A 20323-nucleotide genomic window follows, 5' to 3' on the forward strand; every position below is an offset into this window, starting at 1 on the left:
AGTTCTATTGTTGTTAAAATCAAAAAACAAAACATTAGTTTTAGCATCACGGTAAAATCGCAATTTAAGTTTAAAAAAATGTAGAAGCGTAAGTTTCAACTTATTTTGTTGCTTTACTACGCCCATAACTGCCTAAGCGCTTCAACATCTTTGAAAAAATAATAATAAAATCTTTTTTCTGTTTTTTTATTAAACATTCTTCAGTGAATAGCATCAGGATCACGTTTGGATTGTTTGGATAGAGCGTCATACCATCATGCTAATAATGAGAAGGGCTTGAGTTCAAATTCCTGTGTGATGTCACTTCCGGTCCGAAATATATTGTTTTAATTTTAACTTCTTCAGCAGATTTTAAACTCCCAAGTTTTCGTTAAAAACGCATCGCAGAATTTTCAGCTACAAATCTGATGTTGTTAAAATCAGGAAACAAATCATTACTTCTAACGCGGTTATTTGTAGTAACTTTTAAAATATATTTTGACAAAGTAGAAGCGTAAATTCGAATCACATATATTGTTTCTCAAAGTTTTTTGAGGGGGGGGGGACAACGCCATAACTATATGAGTAAGACATCAAATTTCTTTTGTAGTAAGACATCTTTTTAAAGATTTTTTTCACCGCTTTCGGCGAAAAATAAACAGAAAAATCACAATATAGTGGTTTTTCCAAAAAAATAAAATTTATTTTGTTTTTAATACGCATTTCTCCTGATGTATAACATCATATAGCTGATTTGGTTATAGCGTCGTGTTGGAAGCTCAAAGGTTGTGACTTCGATCTCTATATGGGTTTTGTTGCCTTTGAATGACATTTCTTCTTGAGTATAGTCAGAGTTGCCAACTTTTGAAAATCCAAGATCGTAGCAACATTTTGCAGTGCGGGGGGGGGGGGGGGGGGCCGCTGCCGAAGATTTACAGTGATGAATCGTCAACAGTATAAAGACCAAAAACAATGATACTTAACAAATTTCAAATATGATAGAGAATATTTATATGGAATAAAAAATTTTATATTCTTCAAGGAGTTTTTGGCAGTTTTTTTTTTTTTTTTTTGCTTTTTTGCCGAAGATTTAATGACTGGATCAGCGTCGCGATCTAAAAACCGATCCATCTTTACACCATACAACTTTCGAAGAGTGATGCTTGTTGCGCAGAGACCGTCAGCACACGTGATGTAGAAGTTTGATTTTCTGCACTTACCGGTTTAGTTTTCATGCAATTTATTATTATTTTTTTTTTTTTTCGTTCTTGGGATTATCTCTTTATAGTAAATAAAAGTAAGGTTTCTTAGAAATTCTGGGAGGAAGTCTGTGGCGGACCTGCGTCCAGAAGACCCCATAGCACCTACAGCCTTGAAATTTTGTACAAAATTACTTCGAGCCCCGGAGGTGTGCACCTGGGGTTTTATTTCTTTAAATTCGAATTAGTTTTTCTTTGTAATTAATTTTTTAAGCTCAAAAAAAGGCGTAAGTTGTCTATTATTGCCTATTGAAGGGGTGAAAAATTACCTGCATACGTTAATATTATATATCGTTGGAAAGGGTAGAATTTCCCGCGTTCTGTGCAATTTATTTCAATGCTCTAACTTAAATACGGCCGGAGTTATTTGCGTTTTTAGCTCGAACTGTTTTAGGCTTAGCTAAAATTTAGGCACTACTTTCTTTATTAAATATTATTTATCACCTTGACGACTCATTTTGAGCAATAAAAGGCTTTTAAAAGAGCGTAAAATTATCCGGGCAACAAGCTAAATACTTGTGACAAACTATCGGTTAACAGGTATGCAAATATTTTCGCTACTTTTTAAAATTCACATTGAATGAAAAGATTATTCTAATTTTTTGACCCTTATAAAAAACTAGAGACGTACCGAGTACTAGGTAACTACTCGGCCAATTTGCCGAGTACTCAGTACTCGGCTAAATTTTGATCAGATAGAGGGTCAATATCGAGTAGTTGTAAAAAATTGAATATTGTTCAAGACAGATTTTACAATTAATGAAAAAGTGCAAGCATATATTATTGCAATCATTTACAATTCAAATTTAAATTGTTACAATATTTTAGTGTCCCCAAAGTTAATAAAACTTATTTATTAAAAATAGGGCAAAAAAAGGTAAGTATATAAAATATGAAGTTTTTATATTATTAAATGAATTTTTGCTACAAACAAAAATTATTTTTAAGAAATGTAAAAATACCTTTGTTTAAAAAATAAAAGCAAATAAAACAACGTTAAAAGCACAAATGTACAGGAACACTGCAGACACATGTTTTGGCGTTACAAGGAATGCTTTTTTCAATGCACAAAATGTGAGCTTATGGATTTAAAAACATCCGACGAAAGCAGATTTTTTTTGTCGGATGTCTTTACATTCACTAGCTCACATTTTATGCACAGAAAAAGACGTTCTTTGTAACGCAAAAACATGTGTCTGCAGTGTTCTTGCACATTAGTGCTTTTAACGTTTTATTTGCTTTTAAAAATTATTTATTTTTTGGCGGACTAGAACTATAATAGATTGATATATATATATTTTTAATTCCAACTTGATAAATCATGAATCATACTTTTTATTTATTTGTTTCTTTTTCATTTTAAAAATAACTTTTTTGTAAAATTTTTTGACATAAACAAAACTTTTTAAATAATGCGTAATTACATTTCGGCTGGATTTTTTTTTTTTTTTGAAAAACTATTATATGGACATGGAGGTTGGAGGTCTATACTACTATTCCAATAAATTTAAAATTCATCACTTGTGTCGGTGGTTCTTCTTAAAACATAATTGGTACTCGGTAACGCGGTACTCGGCCGAGTACTCGGTATTCGGCCAAAGTGCTACTTGGTACGTCTCTATAAAAACCTATCTATTTTTCCAATGTGTTAATGATTTAACCCATTCATGAATAATGAGTTTTACTCTTTTTAATTTGCATGCGTTCATTTTTCCCGACTCAGGGACAAGTTTTGTTCACACAGTTCTGATAGTCTATTATTTTGAATTTGGGTTGTATTTAGTGGTTATTCACCACTACTGTTAAAAATTGTGTGCTATTCAAACATAGCATCTTGATGCGCAAATGCTTAAAACATATTGGATAGCTTTCTGATTCCGCGCTGGTTCTTCAATTCTTTAGAGCCAAAAGAATCTTAAAACTGCCACTTGCACATCCTTCCTCAAGTTTCTACATCGAGTTTCAATCAAAAAAATTAAAAAAATAAATAATAATAATAATAAATAAATAAATAAATAAAACACAGAAATAGACTGAATTTGTGTCTTCCCTTCTCCCAGGAATTGTTGCTCAGGGCAAGGCCTCAGCTCCCCCCCCCCCCTCCCCCCAAGATCCTGTATTGAGCGAAACAACAATATACATACATGCAAAAATGCAAATTTACATTATGTTTCTAAAACTTGGAGAGGGGAGCTGATTGTTCAAATGACAGGCCTAACCTTAATCTTGTTTGTTACAGTTTGAACTATCTGCATTTTAAAAGACATTATGAATAAAAAAGAAAATTAGAATGCTTTGAAGTAAAAAAAAATTTTTTTAGAGAAATTTCAACATCTTATTCCTTTATATTACAGGGATTAAAAAATAGAAAAATTCTGAGATTTTCTAATCAAAATTATTATTTTTCTTTATAATTAGCACTTAGCACAAATCAATCTATCAATGTACTTTTTTATTTTTCAGGGTAGTTTCAAGAAGAGATTGGAGTACAGTGATTTTAAAATCATCTGTTTTAAAACGGTAGAATTATGTATTTTTAGCACTCAGTTCTATTATATAGGTCCCAGTTTTCAGGAAAACTCCCGGTGTCCCGGGCCGGTTTACTGCAGGTCCCGGAAGAAGATAAATTTGATTAGATGACCAAAAAAATCTAAAAATAATTCACTGTGAAGGATTATTTTTGATAATTACTTTGTCATTTGAAGCATAGACTTGTAAAAGTAATATCTACTCAGCTTGTGAGGATTATGACAACAACATTAAAACTAAAAAAATACTTTCTAAAAAATAGTCCTAGCGAATGAAAAATGCATGTAAATATTGTTCAACTTTTCATTCCTACGTATTACTTCTTACTAACAAGTAAGAAATAATATCTTTAAATTTATCTGCTTGTGTCATTTATTATTACCCTTTGTTTAGGCTCATAATTAGTATTTATTCATAGCATTGAGAATGAACTGCCCTCTAAAACATGACAAAATGATCCGAAATTTCCAAAAATTTTGGGCTGCAACACATTCTAAAGCTGAATAATCATTAAAAAAAATAAAGACACCGGTTTAAAATGTTAATTTTTGATAATTTTTGTTTGCATATTTCAAAAGTTTTTACGGGGGGGGGGGGGAGGGAGATTGATCTTCTTCATTCGGCGACTGCCGACGGCCTCGCGCAGATAGGACCTCGCAAAATTCTCAGAAGTCTTAAGAAATTCTCATGTTTTCAATTGAAGTTCTTATTAAATACAACAGACACAAAAGTAATCAAAATAGTGCGTGCAGGGGAGACTGCACAGAGCCAGCCTTAGCAAATGCGGGGCCCAATTCTGTCGGGGCCTGAATTAAAAATGTTCAATAGCTACAGCTTATTGATCAGCTAACTTTATTCCCCCCCCCCGTCCTATTTCTTTTCTCTTTTCTTTTGTGTCCTCCGTTTGTTTAAAAATAAGAAAATATTCAAAATGCTGCTCCTCCGAACTCCCCCCCCCCCTCCACACACACCGAAAGCATTACGGAGCATCTGAAATTTCGTTTCCAGGTCTTAGATTTCGCGATATTTCCAGCTTAAAGTCCCCAAATTCTTAGCAACATCGAAAATCGCTTAAAATTGCGTTTTTGTTGCTTGAATTTCAAAAATTACCGAGTCTAATATTGCAAAATATGGCCTTACAATCGCATTTTGAAGGCTTGAATTTCAGAAAATATTCGGGCAAGGGTCCCCACATCGCCTTTCTTTTATATCATAAGCAATTGGGTTTTTAAAACTACATTAACAAAAAGTTTAAGTGGAATGGCTCCTGAATATAAAATATTGCTAAAGTTTTTAGGGCCAAAATTTTCAAAATTTTTCAAGGGAAGAGCTCCCCTTCCTTGTCTAAAATTCTGTTTTTGAAACTTCAATTTCGAAAATTTGCAGGGGATTGATTTGGACCTTTAAAAAAAATCGATCTGGGACAGTCTCTGACCCTAAAGTCAATAATTATTACCTATAATTGCGTTTTTAAGGCTTCAATTTCTAGAAATTTCCATCGATACCTCTGTACCTTTTTTCCTCTAACATCAGCAAAGAAAGCTTTAAACGGCGTTTTTAGACAACAAATTTCAAAATTCTTCCGGGGGAGAACCCCCGGACCCCCCCTTCCTATCAAGTCATTTTCCCGCTTCAATGTGCCGCCCCTTCCCACACCACCAAAGAAACTTCTTTTTGATTGCTTTACTAGTCATGAAATGTTTTTGACCAAGCAATTAAGTGAATTGAGAACTCTAAGTGCCAAAAATTAGTACAAAAATTGATTCCATGAATTCAATTATTTGTCTGAGAATATTTTATGATTAAAAGGGCCTCGCAAAACTGCATCCCCGACGTCTGTTTTTGCTCTCGCGCCGCCACTGACCATTGGCTCTTTTATGAATACTCGCGACGGGGGGGGGGGGAAGTCCCGGTTGAACATTTCAGAAATCTGGCAAATCAGGCATCTCTCCGGGGGGGGGGGGCAGTGGCCCCGGAGAAAAATTTGGATTACACTTGTTTTACTATGTTAAAAACTGCTAAAAGCACATTTTTTCCCTGGAAAAATATGTGCAATCAATTAACGAAAAAGACATGTTTCCCCCTTTTTATTACTCTTTCGTTTATTGTCCGTTATTATTGCTGTTGTGATTGGGATGGGGTGTGGAACTATGTTATCTATTATCTATCTAGTTTTTGACTCACACAATACATTGGTGAGGTTCGTATCGGAACCTTAAGACATGTACTGTGTGGGTACTCATGGTACATCTCGTTGAAAATCAAAAGTTTCCCGCATTAGGATGATTGTAAGGAGGGGAAGGGATTGTGTGAGCTGTGAGTTATTTTTGGTGGGCTGTAATAGAAATGCCTATGTTAGTTTCTCTTTTATATGACAAATAACACGGTGTCATCAACGTATTCTTTTCGAAAGAAATTTCTGAAAATTCGGCATCTTTTATAATCTAACCCCCCCCCCCCCTTATGTCATCCGACAGTTTTCAGGCCGACAAAACTTTCAGCCAATGAGAAAATTTTTAAAAATCTATGTGTACCTCTTTCTCTCTGAAGCAGATTTATTTGATAATCATTCTAGAGCTTGAAGCCCTCTAATCGGTAAACTTGTTTGAGTCTCCCTATACAGAAGTTTTTACTGTCTTTAGCGATCATCTTTGCAATCAGAGTCAAAAACAAATTATTATGAGGAAAGTTTATGTTTTTTAATATTTATTTTTTTTTCTCATTTTAAAAATTTATTTACTATGATCACTCGTGATAATATTGTACTGTTCGCTTTAAAAATTTTGTAAGAGAAATGAACTCCAATATTTAACTAACAAGGGTGTCTAGAAATCATTCTCCAAATTTTCTTAGCTTGATAGCTTTATTAAAACTAATTTCAATGAAGTTGTTTGAAAAAATAATAAACTTCCTATCATATGTTTTTTAAAGTAAAAATGTGTATCTACTAAATAATAAATAGTCCTTACAGACGCCTCTGTTACGATGCAATCAAAATCATTAATTCAAATTAATTTGGGGTCCAATAACATTACCCTCATAACATTTTCTTAAATTTGAAGTAAAAGAAATAACTCTTTGAAAGTTTCTCATGTGTGCTTATTTGGCAATTAATAACTTACGTTTAAATTTAGTATTAACCATTGTTTCAATTCAAAAATTAAAAATATTTGAAAACCTAAATGTTTTTTTAAACATTAGTTTTGTTTATTTTTAAATTAGTTATTTATTTTTGCATTTATTACAAAACCAGCTTTGCATATGTGCATATGTAATCGTTATTTTGGCCCCTTTTGACGTTTAATGCATATAAATGCATAAAAAAGGTAATTTTAAAAAATGCATATTATTGCGTTTTTCACAAGATTTTTCTTCACTTTCTTTACGTAAGTTCCAAAAAAAAAAAAAGCAAATATTTTTTTAGCGCTTTTTTTAATTGTTAGTGAATATTTTAAGAATTTTTAGTGTGTGTATATATATATATATATATATATATATATATATATATATATATATATGCATTTTTTTCATGATTTTTAGTGCACATAATCCGGGCTCTAATACTTTTCCTTGCCTTTTTTTCCTGATAAACTTAGTGAGAGTTATTGTTCATCACTATTTGTAATTTTTATTTTATTGCATGTTATCGTCAGTCAAATGTAAGACAATTTAATAAAACACAATTCGACTTTGGAAGGAGCAATTGAACGAATATTTGTTTCTGTAAATGTGCTTACTTTTAAATAATTTCTATTACACGATATTCATGCTTCGTTACGTGTTTTATAAATTCAGAAGTTTCTTGTGCACTTGCAGTGTGACGGAGGACCGTCAATATGAAACTTGATAGTATTTTTCTCGCTTAGAGTGATTTTGTGTATATTTTAATGGATAAGAAAAGTTACTTTTTTTTGTGTATTTTACAATAAAATTCTATGTTTTTCATAATATTGCAGTACTGTTAGTCTTTTGATCTGTCACATTTTTATGGAAACGATATAATGAACCATGAGTGTTTTTTAAAACTCATTTTGCCCCGCCCGTGGACGTATACAGGGATTTACAGGGGTGATTGTGTTCCGGTATTTTACCGAATTTCCGGTATTTTCGGACGTATTTTTTTATGTCCGAAAATACCGGAATTATGTTGTTTTTTTGTTATGCTTTTATCTCCCTACCTCCGCAGTTTTTTTTAAATTATATAATACTCATCAAATATACGTGCAAGAGCCTTAAGATGGACACGTATCGCTTAAGATGTACAAATAAATATCCAGATATTTTGTATAACACCAGCTCAAAAGTAACTTTGTAACCCATTAAAAATTTAATCACATGTACACACAATATTTTGACTCAGAACTATTTAATACTATGGCAAAGGTGTACTTAAGTAATAATGGTCAAAGTCCCCCCCCCCCCGGTCTCGTTTTGAAACTTTCAGGTATTTTTTGATGAACTCACAATCACCTCTGGATTTATTTCAGGAGAGGCGGGCAAGCCAAACAGAAGGTAACTTTAGAAGCTCATATTATAAAATTATTCAGAGTTGGTAGTTTTGAATTTATTTCTTGGGGGGGGGGGGGAGTCCCACTACTTAAATACGTCCTTGACCCCCTCCGAACTCTTCAAGTTCCCCGCCCCTGTAATATGCCCTTGCCCCCCCCCCCCCCCCGAGCAAAAGGTCTGAAAGAAACACTGCATGTACAAAGCCTCTTTAACTTGAAATGTGTCTGTATTGAGAACTAGAGTTTGTTAAAAACTATTATTTTATAAAAAAAAAAAAAACTATTAGCTTGATATTAATATTGTATCACTCACGAATTAGCAACATGCATGATATTCCGATCGATATTCAATTCAATGAAAATGCAACTTCTTGAGGAAATCTAAAAGAAAAGGTCGCGGCATAGCAATTTCGATCACAGCGATCTTTGGTTCTTTGGCAATGCGAAATACCTAATTAAAGAATGAATTTAAAAAATAAGAAAATATGTACAGAAGTAAAATCAATTTCATAGCAATGCGCATTTAAACGCGGCAGTTTTTCAAACTACCGCAGAAGAAATAAGCCATCGCATGCTTTCCCGCTAAACAACTGACAACTTGCAGCCGTTGACAGATTAAACATGCAGAACGCTCAGCAATCCGGATGATCCAATGAATGCTTTGGCAATGAATTGTTTTCATTTTCCCCATTTTTTTGATTGAATAATGTTGGAATTTATTTAATAGTATGAACCAGTTAAAATTGTTATGGTAACCCTACCCTAACGTCAAATATTTGACAACTATGGTTGATTGGTTACACTCCTAAGCACCTGGAACATGGGCGCGGAAACCACGTGGGAAGTACGGTTTGGTAGCTTGAATAAACACAAGCTGTTATTGGTTACAGCGTACGCACAGCAGAGCGCGTTCGGCAAAGATCGGCTCTTCAGCTGACCAATAAACAAGCAGGATTTTTGCCGAGAGTTGCCGAGCAGTTTGTGTTCATGACATTCGGATCCGATTCGGGTGCAACGTGCGAGCAACCGAACAAAACAAACGCTCGTCTGCGGGGACAGTTGATGCGAGATCCAACATCGCCATTTTTGTAAACGCGTGGAGTGTACCTTTATTTAAAATCTGCCAACAACATGAGTATTGCTGCTCTTTTACAAGCAGCCGAGTTTCTGGAAAGAAGAGAAAGAGGTACTTTTTTTCCTTAAATCTGCAGCTCAATTATCTCTTCTGCCGAGATATTAAATGTTTTCTTTTCCATCATGGTGTCCTCGGTGTCGAATCAGCTGATTTTGACATAGCCATGCCTCGCTTATGTTGATGTTTTCTGATCATTTGTTTTTGTTTTTTTTCTTGGAAATTGATGAATTATTCTTCATTTTCAGAAGCGGAACATGGTTATGCGTCTACAATGCCCATACAAACCGAGATCATTCGACGGAAACCCAAGTCCAAAAAATCTCAGGGAAACAGGTACATGTGTCATGCTTCTCACGGAGGGTGACACCCCATGTGATACTTGTTTAAATTGATCAGATGCACAAATTTTAGTATTTTTCTTTACTATAAAACCTCAGTTTTAAACACAATTTCGTTAAATATTTACTTTTCAGAAAAAAATATTTATCATCTGTCAAACTATTTAGTGCATGCAGCATGTCAATTATTATTCTATCAGTCGATTTTTTTTTATTGTTTTAAAATTTTATCTCCTTTTTAGAGCATGAACAGTACATATAATATGAAAAATATATATATCGATCAGCTTTGTTTGCGGTAAACCTTGGTAACAGTCATTTTTGACAAGTGACAGTTACAATGTCAAATGCATGAGCGTCTGTCAATTAGACTCGTATCATTTTTTTCGGTGCTTAAAAGCCTTTTTTCTGTAGAAATAAATTATGATATGAAATTTTAAGCATAAAAATTAATTTTTAATTGCATTTGCATATGTGTTAAGTTAAATTGGATAAATATTTTTTCATTTATTGTTTTATATTTAGTAACTTTACCTTAATTAAATATTAATTTTAACTTGAATGATAAAATTAAATTATAAGTTTTTAAGCATTTTTTTTTCTGTAATGCCAAATAATTTGGCTACAATTTACTGATTCTATTAAGTTAAATTAAACAATCTTTCATTTGTTATTTTATCTAGTAATTCCGTTCCGCTTAATGATTTTAAGTTTCAATTTAAAAATAGTTTTAATTACCATTTTTCTGTATTGTCTAAAAATTTCAGTACATTTACTTATTGTTTACACATGATTTATATATTAATTTTTGAACTATGTGGTTGTAATTAACTTATGTATGTTTGAACTCCTTAGGCTGTGTGTTTCATCTCTGACAAGTTCTAATCCATCTTTCTTCCACAGATCAACTCATAATGAGTTGGAAAAAAAACAGGTATGGATATTCATTTTTTGAATGTATGAAAAAATATAAATTCTTACATTATGCTTTATATTTTCTGTTCTCCCCCTCCCCCCTTATTTCACCTAGGAGAGCACACCTGAGGAACTGCTTAGAAAAACTAAAAGAACTTGTACCCCTAGGCCCTGAATCAAGTCGACATACCACCTTAGGTCTTCTGACCAAAGCCAAAGCATTTATTAAAGTAAGTACTAGATTGTATTCCAGTGCATTGTTCTTTAATAATAATTTAAAAGTGTTGGAAAACACCTTTTTTTTAATTAAAAATATATAAAGTATCACCAGTAGTGGCCAATGCTAAAGAGAGGTGGCCACTCGAAGGTTTATATTTGAAAAAAATTGGATTCCTGGTTTCCCAATGGATTCAAAAGTGCCTCAGATGTGCATTGAATTCACTGGGAAACCTGGAATCCTATTTTTCAAATATAAGTGGCCATTACTGGTGTGTATACATTTATATTTTAGCAGTATAATTTTTTTTTTTTTTTGATAATGCTGTTGACTGTAGTCTAGTTTTCTCCCCAATTTAGTATTAATAATAGTTTAATTTTTAAAAATTTTTCTATCTTTTACCCCTTTTTAATTTTATTATTTTTTGCACACTTCAAACATTGAGCAAGAACTCCTTTTTCCCTCCAGTCTCTAGAAGAGAAAGATCGTAAGAATAGAGAACAAAAAGATCTCCTATTGGAACAGCAAAGGAGGCTAAGGCGCCGGCTAAATGAGTTGGGTCGTTATAATGTAATTACTATGCACAAAAAAAGAAAAATTAGTGAATGTAGTTCTGGAACTTCCTTGTCCATGTGTACCAACTCGTCTGCTTCAGAAACCGGTAAGTTTTTATTATCTAAGTTACCTCGCATGCAATATGTATGGCATTCCGGCTTTTTAAACATGAAATTCATGCTTAAAAGTAATTGTGACTGTATGTTTAATGGATACATATTGAGGAAAATATGCAATTAGTTGAAAGGTATATATGAATAAAACTCGAATAATTTAAGCAGTTACTTGAAAATATTGAGGTATTTTATTTATTTTTGTCAGGTGGGAATAAAATACTATAACATACATGTAGAAAATTTTACCAGAGTTTTGATAATTAGGCAAAATTTTTCTGTTTTAAAATTTCTTCAGTATAAGTGCTGCACAGGCTTTGTGTTTTCTATTTTTTGGGTTATTGCAGCATTTATCTGATGCTAATTTAGACATTTTTCATGCTAGTTTTAGGTTAAAAAGTGCTCTTTAAGTCTTATGTAAAGAATTTTGTGTTAAAGTGAAATTGTTTTTCTTAATTATAATCTAAAAGACAAAAGTAATCAATAATAAAAGAAAATGTAATTTATATATATATATATATATATATATATATATATATATGGCAAAAATGGCAAGGAACAAATGCTGCATTATGAAAGTGGTAACAAATAATTTGAGTGAAAAGTCTTGAAGCTCTAGTGCACTCTTATATATTTATTCTTAAAAGCTACTTTTATTTAAACAAATGATCCAGGTGTAGTAGACTAAATATTGTGAAATTGAAGTATTAGCATGAAATGGTAGATGAAGTTAGTTATTATGCCTTAGATATTCAAAATGAATTTTTTTTTTATTTCTAACGTAATTGAAACTGTGAAAGTTGGAAATATTTTTAGCATATTTATGTTAACTAGAGCTTTGAGAATGGACAAAAAATTCATTCATAATGTATGATGTTGTTTCTGTTTAATTTAATTAAATTAAGTTAGTGTAAATAAAGTTTAAAATATGACAGGTAATGTCTGAAGCAAAATGAAAAAAATGGGTATTTTCATGTTTATATTTTTAGAAGTGTTTAAGGTGCAGTATTACCTGACTAGTGTTACTAAACGTGATCATATGTTTACATATAATGAAATTGCAAATGAAGGGCTACAGGGAAGAACAATCAAAGTCCATTTATCTAAACTCTGGTTAACCTATGGGAACACGTAGATTATTACAGACAGTATTCAAGAGAAATATTATTCAGGCAAGAATCATCATAGTGAGTGAGTTTGAACAGGGCTGAAAAGGGCTAAGTTAGAAACGATTCGAGATTTCAAGCTCAAAAATGTTATGAGGGAAATTTGAGCATGGTAGACTAGGATCATTCTTCCCTGTGGCCCTTCAGTTTTTAAAACATGCTTTGAAAGGGGTGAGAAAGGAAGATAAATTTTTGTTCGATTTGCCTTTTTGTTATATGTACCTTTTCTGCTTTGTTTTTTCTAGTTTGATGCTCTTGATTTATTCATATTTTGCATGATGAAATTGCTATAATGTTTTTAGCAGTTTTAATTCAAGTGAAAAAAACTAATTTTGATGTTTATTGTTCCTCTTTTCTTAATGTATTTATTGTTTGAGCAAGGTTCTTTAAATTGGTCTTATATGTTAGTAGTTCTGGAAATGCTTGCTATTAAAGTTGCATAGAAAATTGACAAATATCCAATTTAGGAGAATTAAAATGAACTGGTCCTAAAATGTTTCAATGTAATTTTGCTTATCTTCAGTTGAAATTTTTTTGAGTCGTAAAATATGCACAGGTATCGACTGGAAGCGATTTTCATCCGATATATTTAAAGTAGAAAAACATGTTTTTCCTTGCTTTGACACTTTTTTTTTTTTACTTTTTTTCCTTGTTTTGAAGCATAAAAAGGGGGGCGAGGTGCCCCCTGCCCCCTCAAATTGGTGCCACTGTTTACGTTAATTGACGTTAATTACGTTACTTTTTAGGATCTCGTTTACATCGCCTTTTCCAATGTATCAACCTTTTTTTGTTGTCTCCCAAAGGGCGTGATTTATCACGGGGCTACTGTATTTCGTAGTTTACTTTATTTAATTTTTAAAAAGCCTTGGATATCTTTCCCTTGCACTACCCTTTAAGTACTCATGACTGTTATGTATAGTACAGAACCCAGGGCCAGATTTGGAAATGTGGAGGCCTCGGGGCAACGAAGGAGTGGGGGCCCCTAATCAAGGTTTGAAAAGATCACCACATTTTCGAAAATGTCCGATACTTTGATATATATTCAAATGTTTTGATATATATGTATATATCCGATATTTTCGACCCGTGAATGTTGGGATATTTTGTAAAAATTTTATTGTGGGAGCCCCTTTGTTGTGGAGGCCCCGGGACAGTAGCCCCGCCTGCCCTCCCTTAAATCCGGCCCTGAACCTTTCATCCAGGAAACTGGGAATTTTTTTTTTAAAAACGTGCATTTTCTGTAATTTTTGAAAAGTTAGCATTTTTTCGAAACAAAAAAATATTAATGATTTCTTCATGAATATCGTACTACTAGCGCATACTTCAATAAATCTAGTATAAAAACGTCATATATTACACGTGTGGCTAAACTTTCAATCTTTTTCCAAATGAAACTTAAAATGAACACTCGAAAATCTGAAGTTTCCCTTATTTTATTTTAATAAAGCTGTTGGTAGTATAAGTGACTACATGAAAAGCGCAAAAAATCCAAGTACCAGAATCGCAAATTTTTCAGATAGTATCGTGGAATTTAAAGATTGTTACTCGAAAGACAAATAAGGATGCAAGAATTTAAAAAGGAAATTTTACTGATACTAATTCAACACAAAAGTTATAATTAACAAATTTTGTAATCTACAAAATGTAATCTTTACAAAAAAAAAAAAAGAAAGTATTCACTAAAACCAACTGTTTTCATACACTAGTAAAAAAATTGCAAATTTACAATCAGAAGAGCATGCATCTTAACCTTCATTTTCCTTTAAAAAACATTCAATAGTGCAGTCAATATATATACCCCCCCCCCCTTTCTTTTCAAGGTTTTGTGAATGTTTTATTTTTAGGCTTTTAAATGCGTCGTCCATTTAACTTTTTTTATATTTCAAAGTTTATAAGCATTTCTGAACTGTATTTTTAGAAGTATTACTACATATTATAGTAATTTGGGTTTCTAATTTGAGGATTAAATTTACATCTAGTTGAAAGTTAAAAATGATTTATCTTCTTGGAGAGGCAATTTAGTTAGCAGTTTTTTTTTTCTTTTTGCAAAAAAATGCAATCTGGCCTTGAATTCTAATTGGATTTAGACGTGGTTGTTCGTGACATGAAGAGTGAGTGATTGCTCGCTCTATCCACAGCCTCCATCTGTTCGTCCTCTATGACTATGTCATGTTGTTTGGGATAAGCTACATTTTTAATTTCGCAGAAACTCTTCTCTCTTGACGACTTCACGGCACTGCAAATTCGGAACAAGCTTGTAGACAATATCTTGCATGATGGGATCTGCTTTGATTCCTCGTAGGGGGTTGCAATCATGGATGAGAGTCCCACACTTGGGACATTTTTTCACCCCCTTAAAATTCAAAAGCTTCACGATGCAACTTCTGCAAAAAGTATGCATGCATTCTACTATAACAGTAGCATCTATGAGATAACCTTTGCATATATAACAAGATATGTGAGGATTCAGTGACCGTAATGCTACACCCGTGGTATCCACGGGGCATTTGGTATCCACGGGGCATGTGGTATTCACGGGGCATGTGGTAACCACGGGGCATGTGGTATCCACGGGGCATGCGGTATCCACGGGGCATGCGGTATCCATGGGGCATGCGGTATCCACGGGGCATGTGGTATCCACGGGGCATGCGGTATCCACGGGGCATGCGGTATCCACGGGGCATGCGGTATCCACGGGGCATGCGGTATCCATGGGGCATGCGGTATCCATGGGGCATGCGGTATCCACGGGGCATGCGGTATCCACGGGGCATGCGGTATCCACGGGGCATGCGGTATCCACGGGGCATGCGGTATCCACGGGGCATGCGGTATCCACGGGGCATGCGGTATCCATGGGGCATGTGGTATTCACTGAACATGTGGTATCCACGGCACATGTAGTATCCACGGCGCATGTGGTATCCACGGCACTTATAGTCCGCTGGATCACGGCGCATGTAGTATCCACGGCGCATGTGGTATCCACGGCACTTATAGTCCGCTGGATCTGTTTGTCTATGACTATGTCATGTTGTTTGGGATAAGCTACATTTTTAATTTGGCAGAAACTCTTCTCTCTGACGACTTCACGGCACTGCAAATCCGGAACAAGCTTGTAGACAATATCTTGCATGATGGGATCTTCTTTGATTCCTCGTAGGGGGTTGCAGTGATGGATGAGAGTCCCACACTTGGGACATTTTTTCACACCCTTAAAATTCAAAAGCTTCACGATGCAACTTCTGCAAAAGGTATGCATGCATTCTACTATAACAGTAGCATCTATGAGATAACCTTTGCATATATAACAAGATATGTGAGGATTCAGTGACCGTAATGGTACACCCGTGGTATCCACGGGGCATGTGGTATCCACGGCGCATGTGGTATCCACGGCACTTATAGTCCGTTGGATCTGTTTGTCCATGACCATGTCATGTTGTTTGGGATAAGCTACATTTTTAATTTGGCAGAAACTCTTCTCTCTGATGACTTCACGGCACTGCAAATCCGGAACAAGCTTGTGGACAATATCTTGCATGATGGGATCTGCTTTGATTCCTCGTAGGGGGTTGCAGTGATGGATGAGAGTCCCACACTTGGGACAGTTTTTCACCCCCTTAAAATTCAAAAGCTTCACGATGCAACTTCTGCAAAACGTATGCATGCATTCTACTATAACAGTAGCATCGATGAGATAACCTTTGCAAATATAACAAGATATGTGAGGATTCAGTGGCTTTAATGCTACACCTTTGGTATCCATGGGGACGGCACATATAATCTGATGGAGTGAATTGACTTAATCTCTAGTAGCAGGGAACCTAAAGTAATAGCAACAAAACGTCCATTAACAATAATGACAACTTTCCCAAATTGTAAAAAAAAAATAAAGAAAATATACAAGCCATTCTTTGAGAAAAAGAAGAAAAAAAAAGTTACACTACTGGTGCAATGTCTAGAGAATTTAGTTGGTGAGGCTACTCACTGAAATTGATCATTTTTACTTCTTTTTACAAAAAAGGAAGTATTGTATTCGAGAAAAAATTTTCACCAAAAATTCGGCCTTACTTTCCATTTTGCTCACCCCCAAATGAATGTTGAGTTTTTTTCAACCCGACCACACGTGGATATGTGCCTAGAAACGTACAGACACCCGAAATATCCAATTTGACGATACCCGAGTGAATTACAACGAGTTTCCTCTTGACGTCTGTATGTAGGTATGTATGTGTGTATGTATGTCGCATAACTCAAGATCGGAATGTCCTAGAAAGTTGAAATTTAATCCAACGTAGACTCCTAGTGGGGTCTAGATGTGCACCTTCCTTTTTGGTTGCATTCATATGCTCCAAAGGGGGTCTTTTGCCTCTTTTTAGGAGGAAATCATTGTTAATTTTGATGTAAACTTAAGTGGTATTATAATTTGGCGGACACTTGGTGATATATCGCCAGTCTTTTGGTCGCCAAGTTTCGTTGTCAACTTTGCAACAAATTTGGCAATTAAATTTTTTTTTTTTTTTTTAATCTGGTTTTAATTGGGCCACTGTTGGTGATAGTTAGAGAGTAAACTATTGAATCCTATTAAAACTGTCAATAATTAGAAAATGACATTAAATTTGAGTAAAAGGAAGTCATGTGATGCACACATCAGCTCGTTTTCCTCAGCTCATTTTGAGCAGTGTGTTGTTTGATTACGCCAGTTCTGTTGAAAACATTGAACTGTATTCTCCTGTAGGGTTGGGCGATATATCAATGTACAGTTGACTAAAAAAAATCGTCCTTAAGTAGAAAGCGTCCGTAAGAATGCTTTTAACACTGTGGTGGACCATCTGGGACCGTGAAAAGCCGTCATTAAATAGAGCTTCATTAAACAGAGAGCCAACTGTATATTTATTACCGTGGTAACAATATTCAGATTTTATACTGTCTGATATATCGTCGGACCGAACTTAAGAACTAATTGAAATAATGACTTAAAAATACATATTTATTTATAATTCTTTGTGCTTAATGAGTGGATAATACCTGCTGACTCTTCCAGATTTCCCAGATGTTTTACCAATTTTCATGTCTTTTTCCGTTGTTCAGATTGCGAGCAAAATTTTGGAGTATTTTCGTGCTTTGCAGAACAAAAAGAAATGTATTTCGCCAGTTTTGGCGCTGCAAGCATTTTGTGGAATGCAGCACCGCGCCAGGGTTGTCGTAAGAGATTTCACTTGTTGCACTCAGAATTCAAGAGATGCTCGTTCGATTATATGAATAACTCCGAAAATTCTGAGAACTTCAAAAATGTATCTTAGTTTTGGTCTTTGCGAAGTAAAGCTGTTCGCATGTCTCTCGATATCGACGCTTACGTGTTTGCTTTCAAGGAAATACCGATTGCGTTTTCTTATGAAATAGAATCAAAACTAGGGGGTTATATCTTTTTTCATTCAAGATCCGATATTTTATTTGATATGTTTTATTAAACATAGGTTGTGGAACTTGTGTAGCAAATATTAGTATTTCAGGTTTTCTACTGCTATTCATGAATATTTGTAAGGCTTTTTTTTCTTCCTTAAATCCCACTCCACATAAGTAGTCAATCCGTATAAGTGGTCAAAAACTTTTGGTACCTTGAATGACTACTTAACGAAGTTTTACTGTAATATAGTTAGGGTAGCCCATCCCCCAACTGACACGGCACCCCTTAATTTTACCGAGCATCTTCCCCCTTCTGCCCCCCCCCCCAAAGAAAACTTGCTCCCCCGTTGAAGAGTCTAAATCCTTTAACCCTAGAGAACTCGCGTTTTCTTTCGTTACGCTAGTGCTCGCGCTTCGGTCTTTTCCCCGCCGTAGCGATCCGTGAGACGAAAGCAGAAGAAAGTGCCGTGGAGAAAATTACACCCGACTAGGATGGTGTGCTATTGGTCTAAATGACCAACATTTCCAAAAGCTACGCAACCTTGAAATGCCCAAGAAAATGCTCAGAACTAAGTGTGTGGGCTGGGGAGAGTCAGACCTTCAGCTACACAGATGGGCCCCATTATTAGAATAAGGGTGGTGGGATAGAGCGAAATATCTGACAACGGGCGGGGAATCGACCGAAGCGTGACTCCTCTAGGGTTAAAAATAACAAAATAACTTCTCTGATAGTTACAGTGGTATAGTCAGCCTCATGCCCCCCCCCCCCCCCCCCCCCCCTGTCAAATGGGAACCCAAGCTTCAGCTATTGTTAGAATAAATTGCTGAAATATTTAAATGTCAAAATATCTATAGGCTTTTCTCTATTGCAGATCTTACTATATAGAAAAAAATACTAATTCTGCCAAACCCCAATAAGTGCATTGGTCCCCCTCATGTTTAGTTTTACCGAACATCTCCCCCCCCCCCCCAAGAAAAAAAAATCTCCCTACTTACTAGACTAAAATCCTTTTAAAATAAATTCTTTGATAATTTCAGTGGTATAGTCAACTTCAAGACCAACTTCAAAGGGGGGGGGGGGGGGTAAGGGACCCTTCAATTTTCTTTAAAAAAATCTTAAAAGAAAGGTTAAGAAGACCTTCAGTGGTGTTGATATGGCCCCAGAGAGCCAAGGCGGGCTCCTAGTCAGTTTCATCACCGCTGGCCCCTTTCGCCTCCTTCCCCGCCAAAAAGAAAAAAGCAAAAAAAGGGGGAGGGGAATCAAAACTGCATTTTAGAAAACAATTACCTCTATTTTAAGTGCCTCAACAGTAAATACCAAAAGAGTAAATTCTACAAACAGTCACAATTTTAACTCGGGAATATTGCTTGCCAATTAATTCAAAAAGAAAAAAAATAGGCACAAATTCACACATCAAAACCAAATTAATCATAACATTATTGATGTTCATTGAGGATTTTCCATGTTAAAATTATTTTTATGCAACAAATTCAAAAACCTAAATCTTAATTTTTAGCGCAGTTACCATATTTGGTCACTTCTAAGATAGAAGTAGACATTATTTAACATCTTAAATTTTCAAAAATGGAATTGTATGTCTATTGCAATACAATGCAAGCTATTGAACAATTCGAAAATGTGCTATATTCCCCCACCCCCTCCTGGATAATTCATTATTTTCTTGAAAAATGCAATTTTTTTTTTCAAATTTAACATCCAAAATATTAATTTATCCATGTTGCTTTAGACGCTAATGTGCTAAAAACGGACTCTTTCATCTAAATTGTTTTTTGAGAGTTTTTAATTATTAAAATTACTTTCATATCTTAAATTTTTCATGTAGTCGCCATGTTTGGTCATTCACAAGATTTAAGCAGGCGAGGCTATTTAATTGCCAGAGTATCCCAAAACAGAATTGAATGCCTATCTCAGTGCAAACCACTGAAAATAACATAAAAAGGGCCAGAAATTATGTTTTTTTTTTTTTTTTTTAAATTATTTTCTGGAAAAGTGAAATTTTATCAGCAAAATTTCCTCAAAAATGCAGTTTCCTGCCGACTTTTCCTTGGTTTAATTATCTATTTATTTTGAGAAAAAAAAAACCAAAATGCATGTTTATAGCTTCTATAAGGTTCTATTTATTTGTTTTTTCATAAAAGTTGTAAAAACTCCTCTCCCATTTTGTACTTCAACACT

At 34.4% G+C, this 20323-nt stretch overlaps 1 protein-coding gene across 1 annotated transcript in view; it reads left to right on the plus strand.

The window, feature by feature from the left end:
• The first annotated feature begins 9230 nt into the window (after nucleotides 1-9230).
• The window catches only part of LOC129219377 (max dimerization protein 1-like), a 33948-nt gene continuing 22855 nt past the window's right edge, over nucleotides 9231-20323 (plus strand). The window contains exons 1-5 of the mRNA XM_054853752.1: nucleotides 9231-9461; nucleotides 9656-9743; nucleotides 10652-10678; nucleotides 10776-10893; nucleotides 11349-11541. Of these exons, the coding sequence (XP_054709727.1) occupies nucleotides 9407-9461; nucleotides 9656-9743; nucleotides 10652-10678; nucleotides 10776-10893; nucleotides 11349-11541 (481 nt within the window). The 5' untranslated portion in view covers nucleotides 9231-9406. The remainder of the gene's footprint in view (nucleotides 9462-9655; nucleotides 9744-10651; nucleotides 10679-10775; nucleotides 10894-11348; nucleotides 11542-20323) is intronic.

This window comes from Uloborus diversus, chromosome 3 (assembly GCF_026930045.1).
Source record: "Uloborus diversus isolate 005 chromosome 3, Udiv.v.3.1, whole genome shotgun sequence".
NCBI classification, from domain to species: Eukaryota; Metazoa; Arthropoda; class Arachnida; order Araneae; family Uloboridae; genus Uloborus; species Uloborus diversus.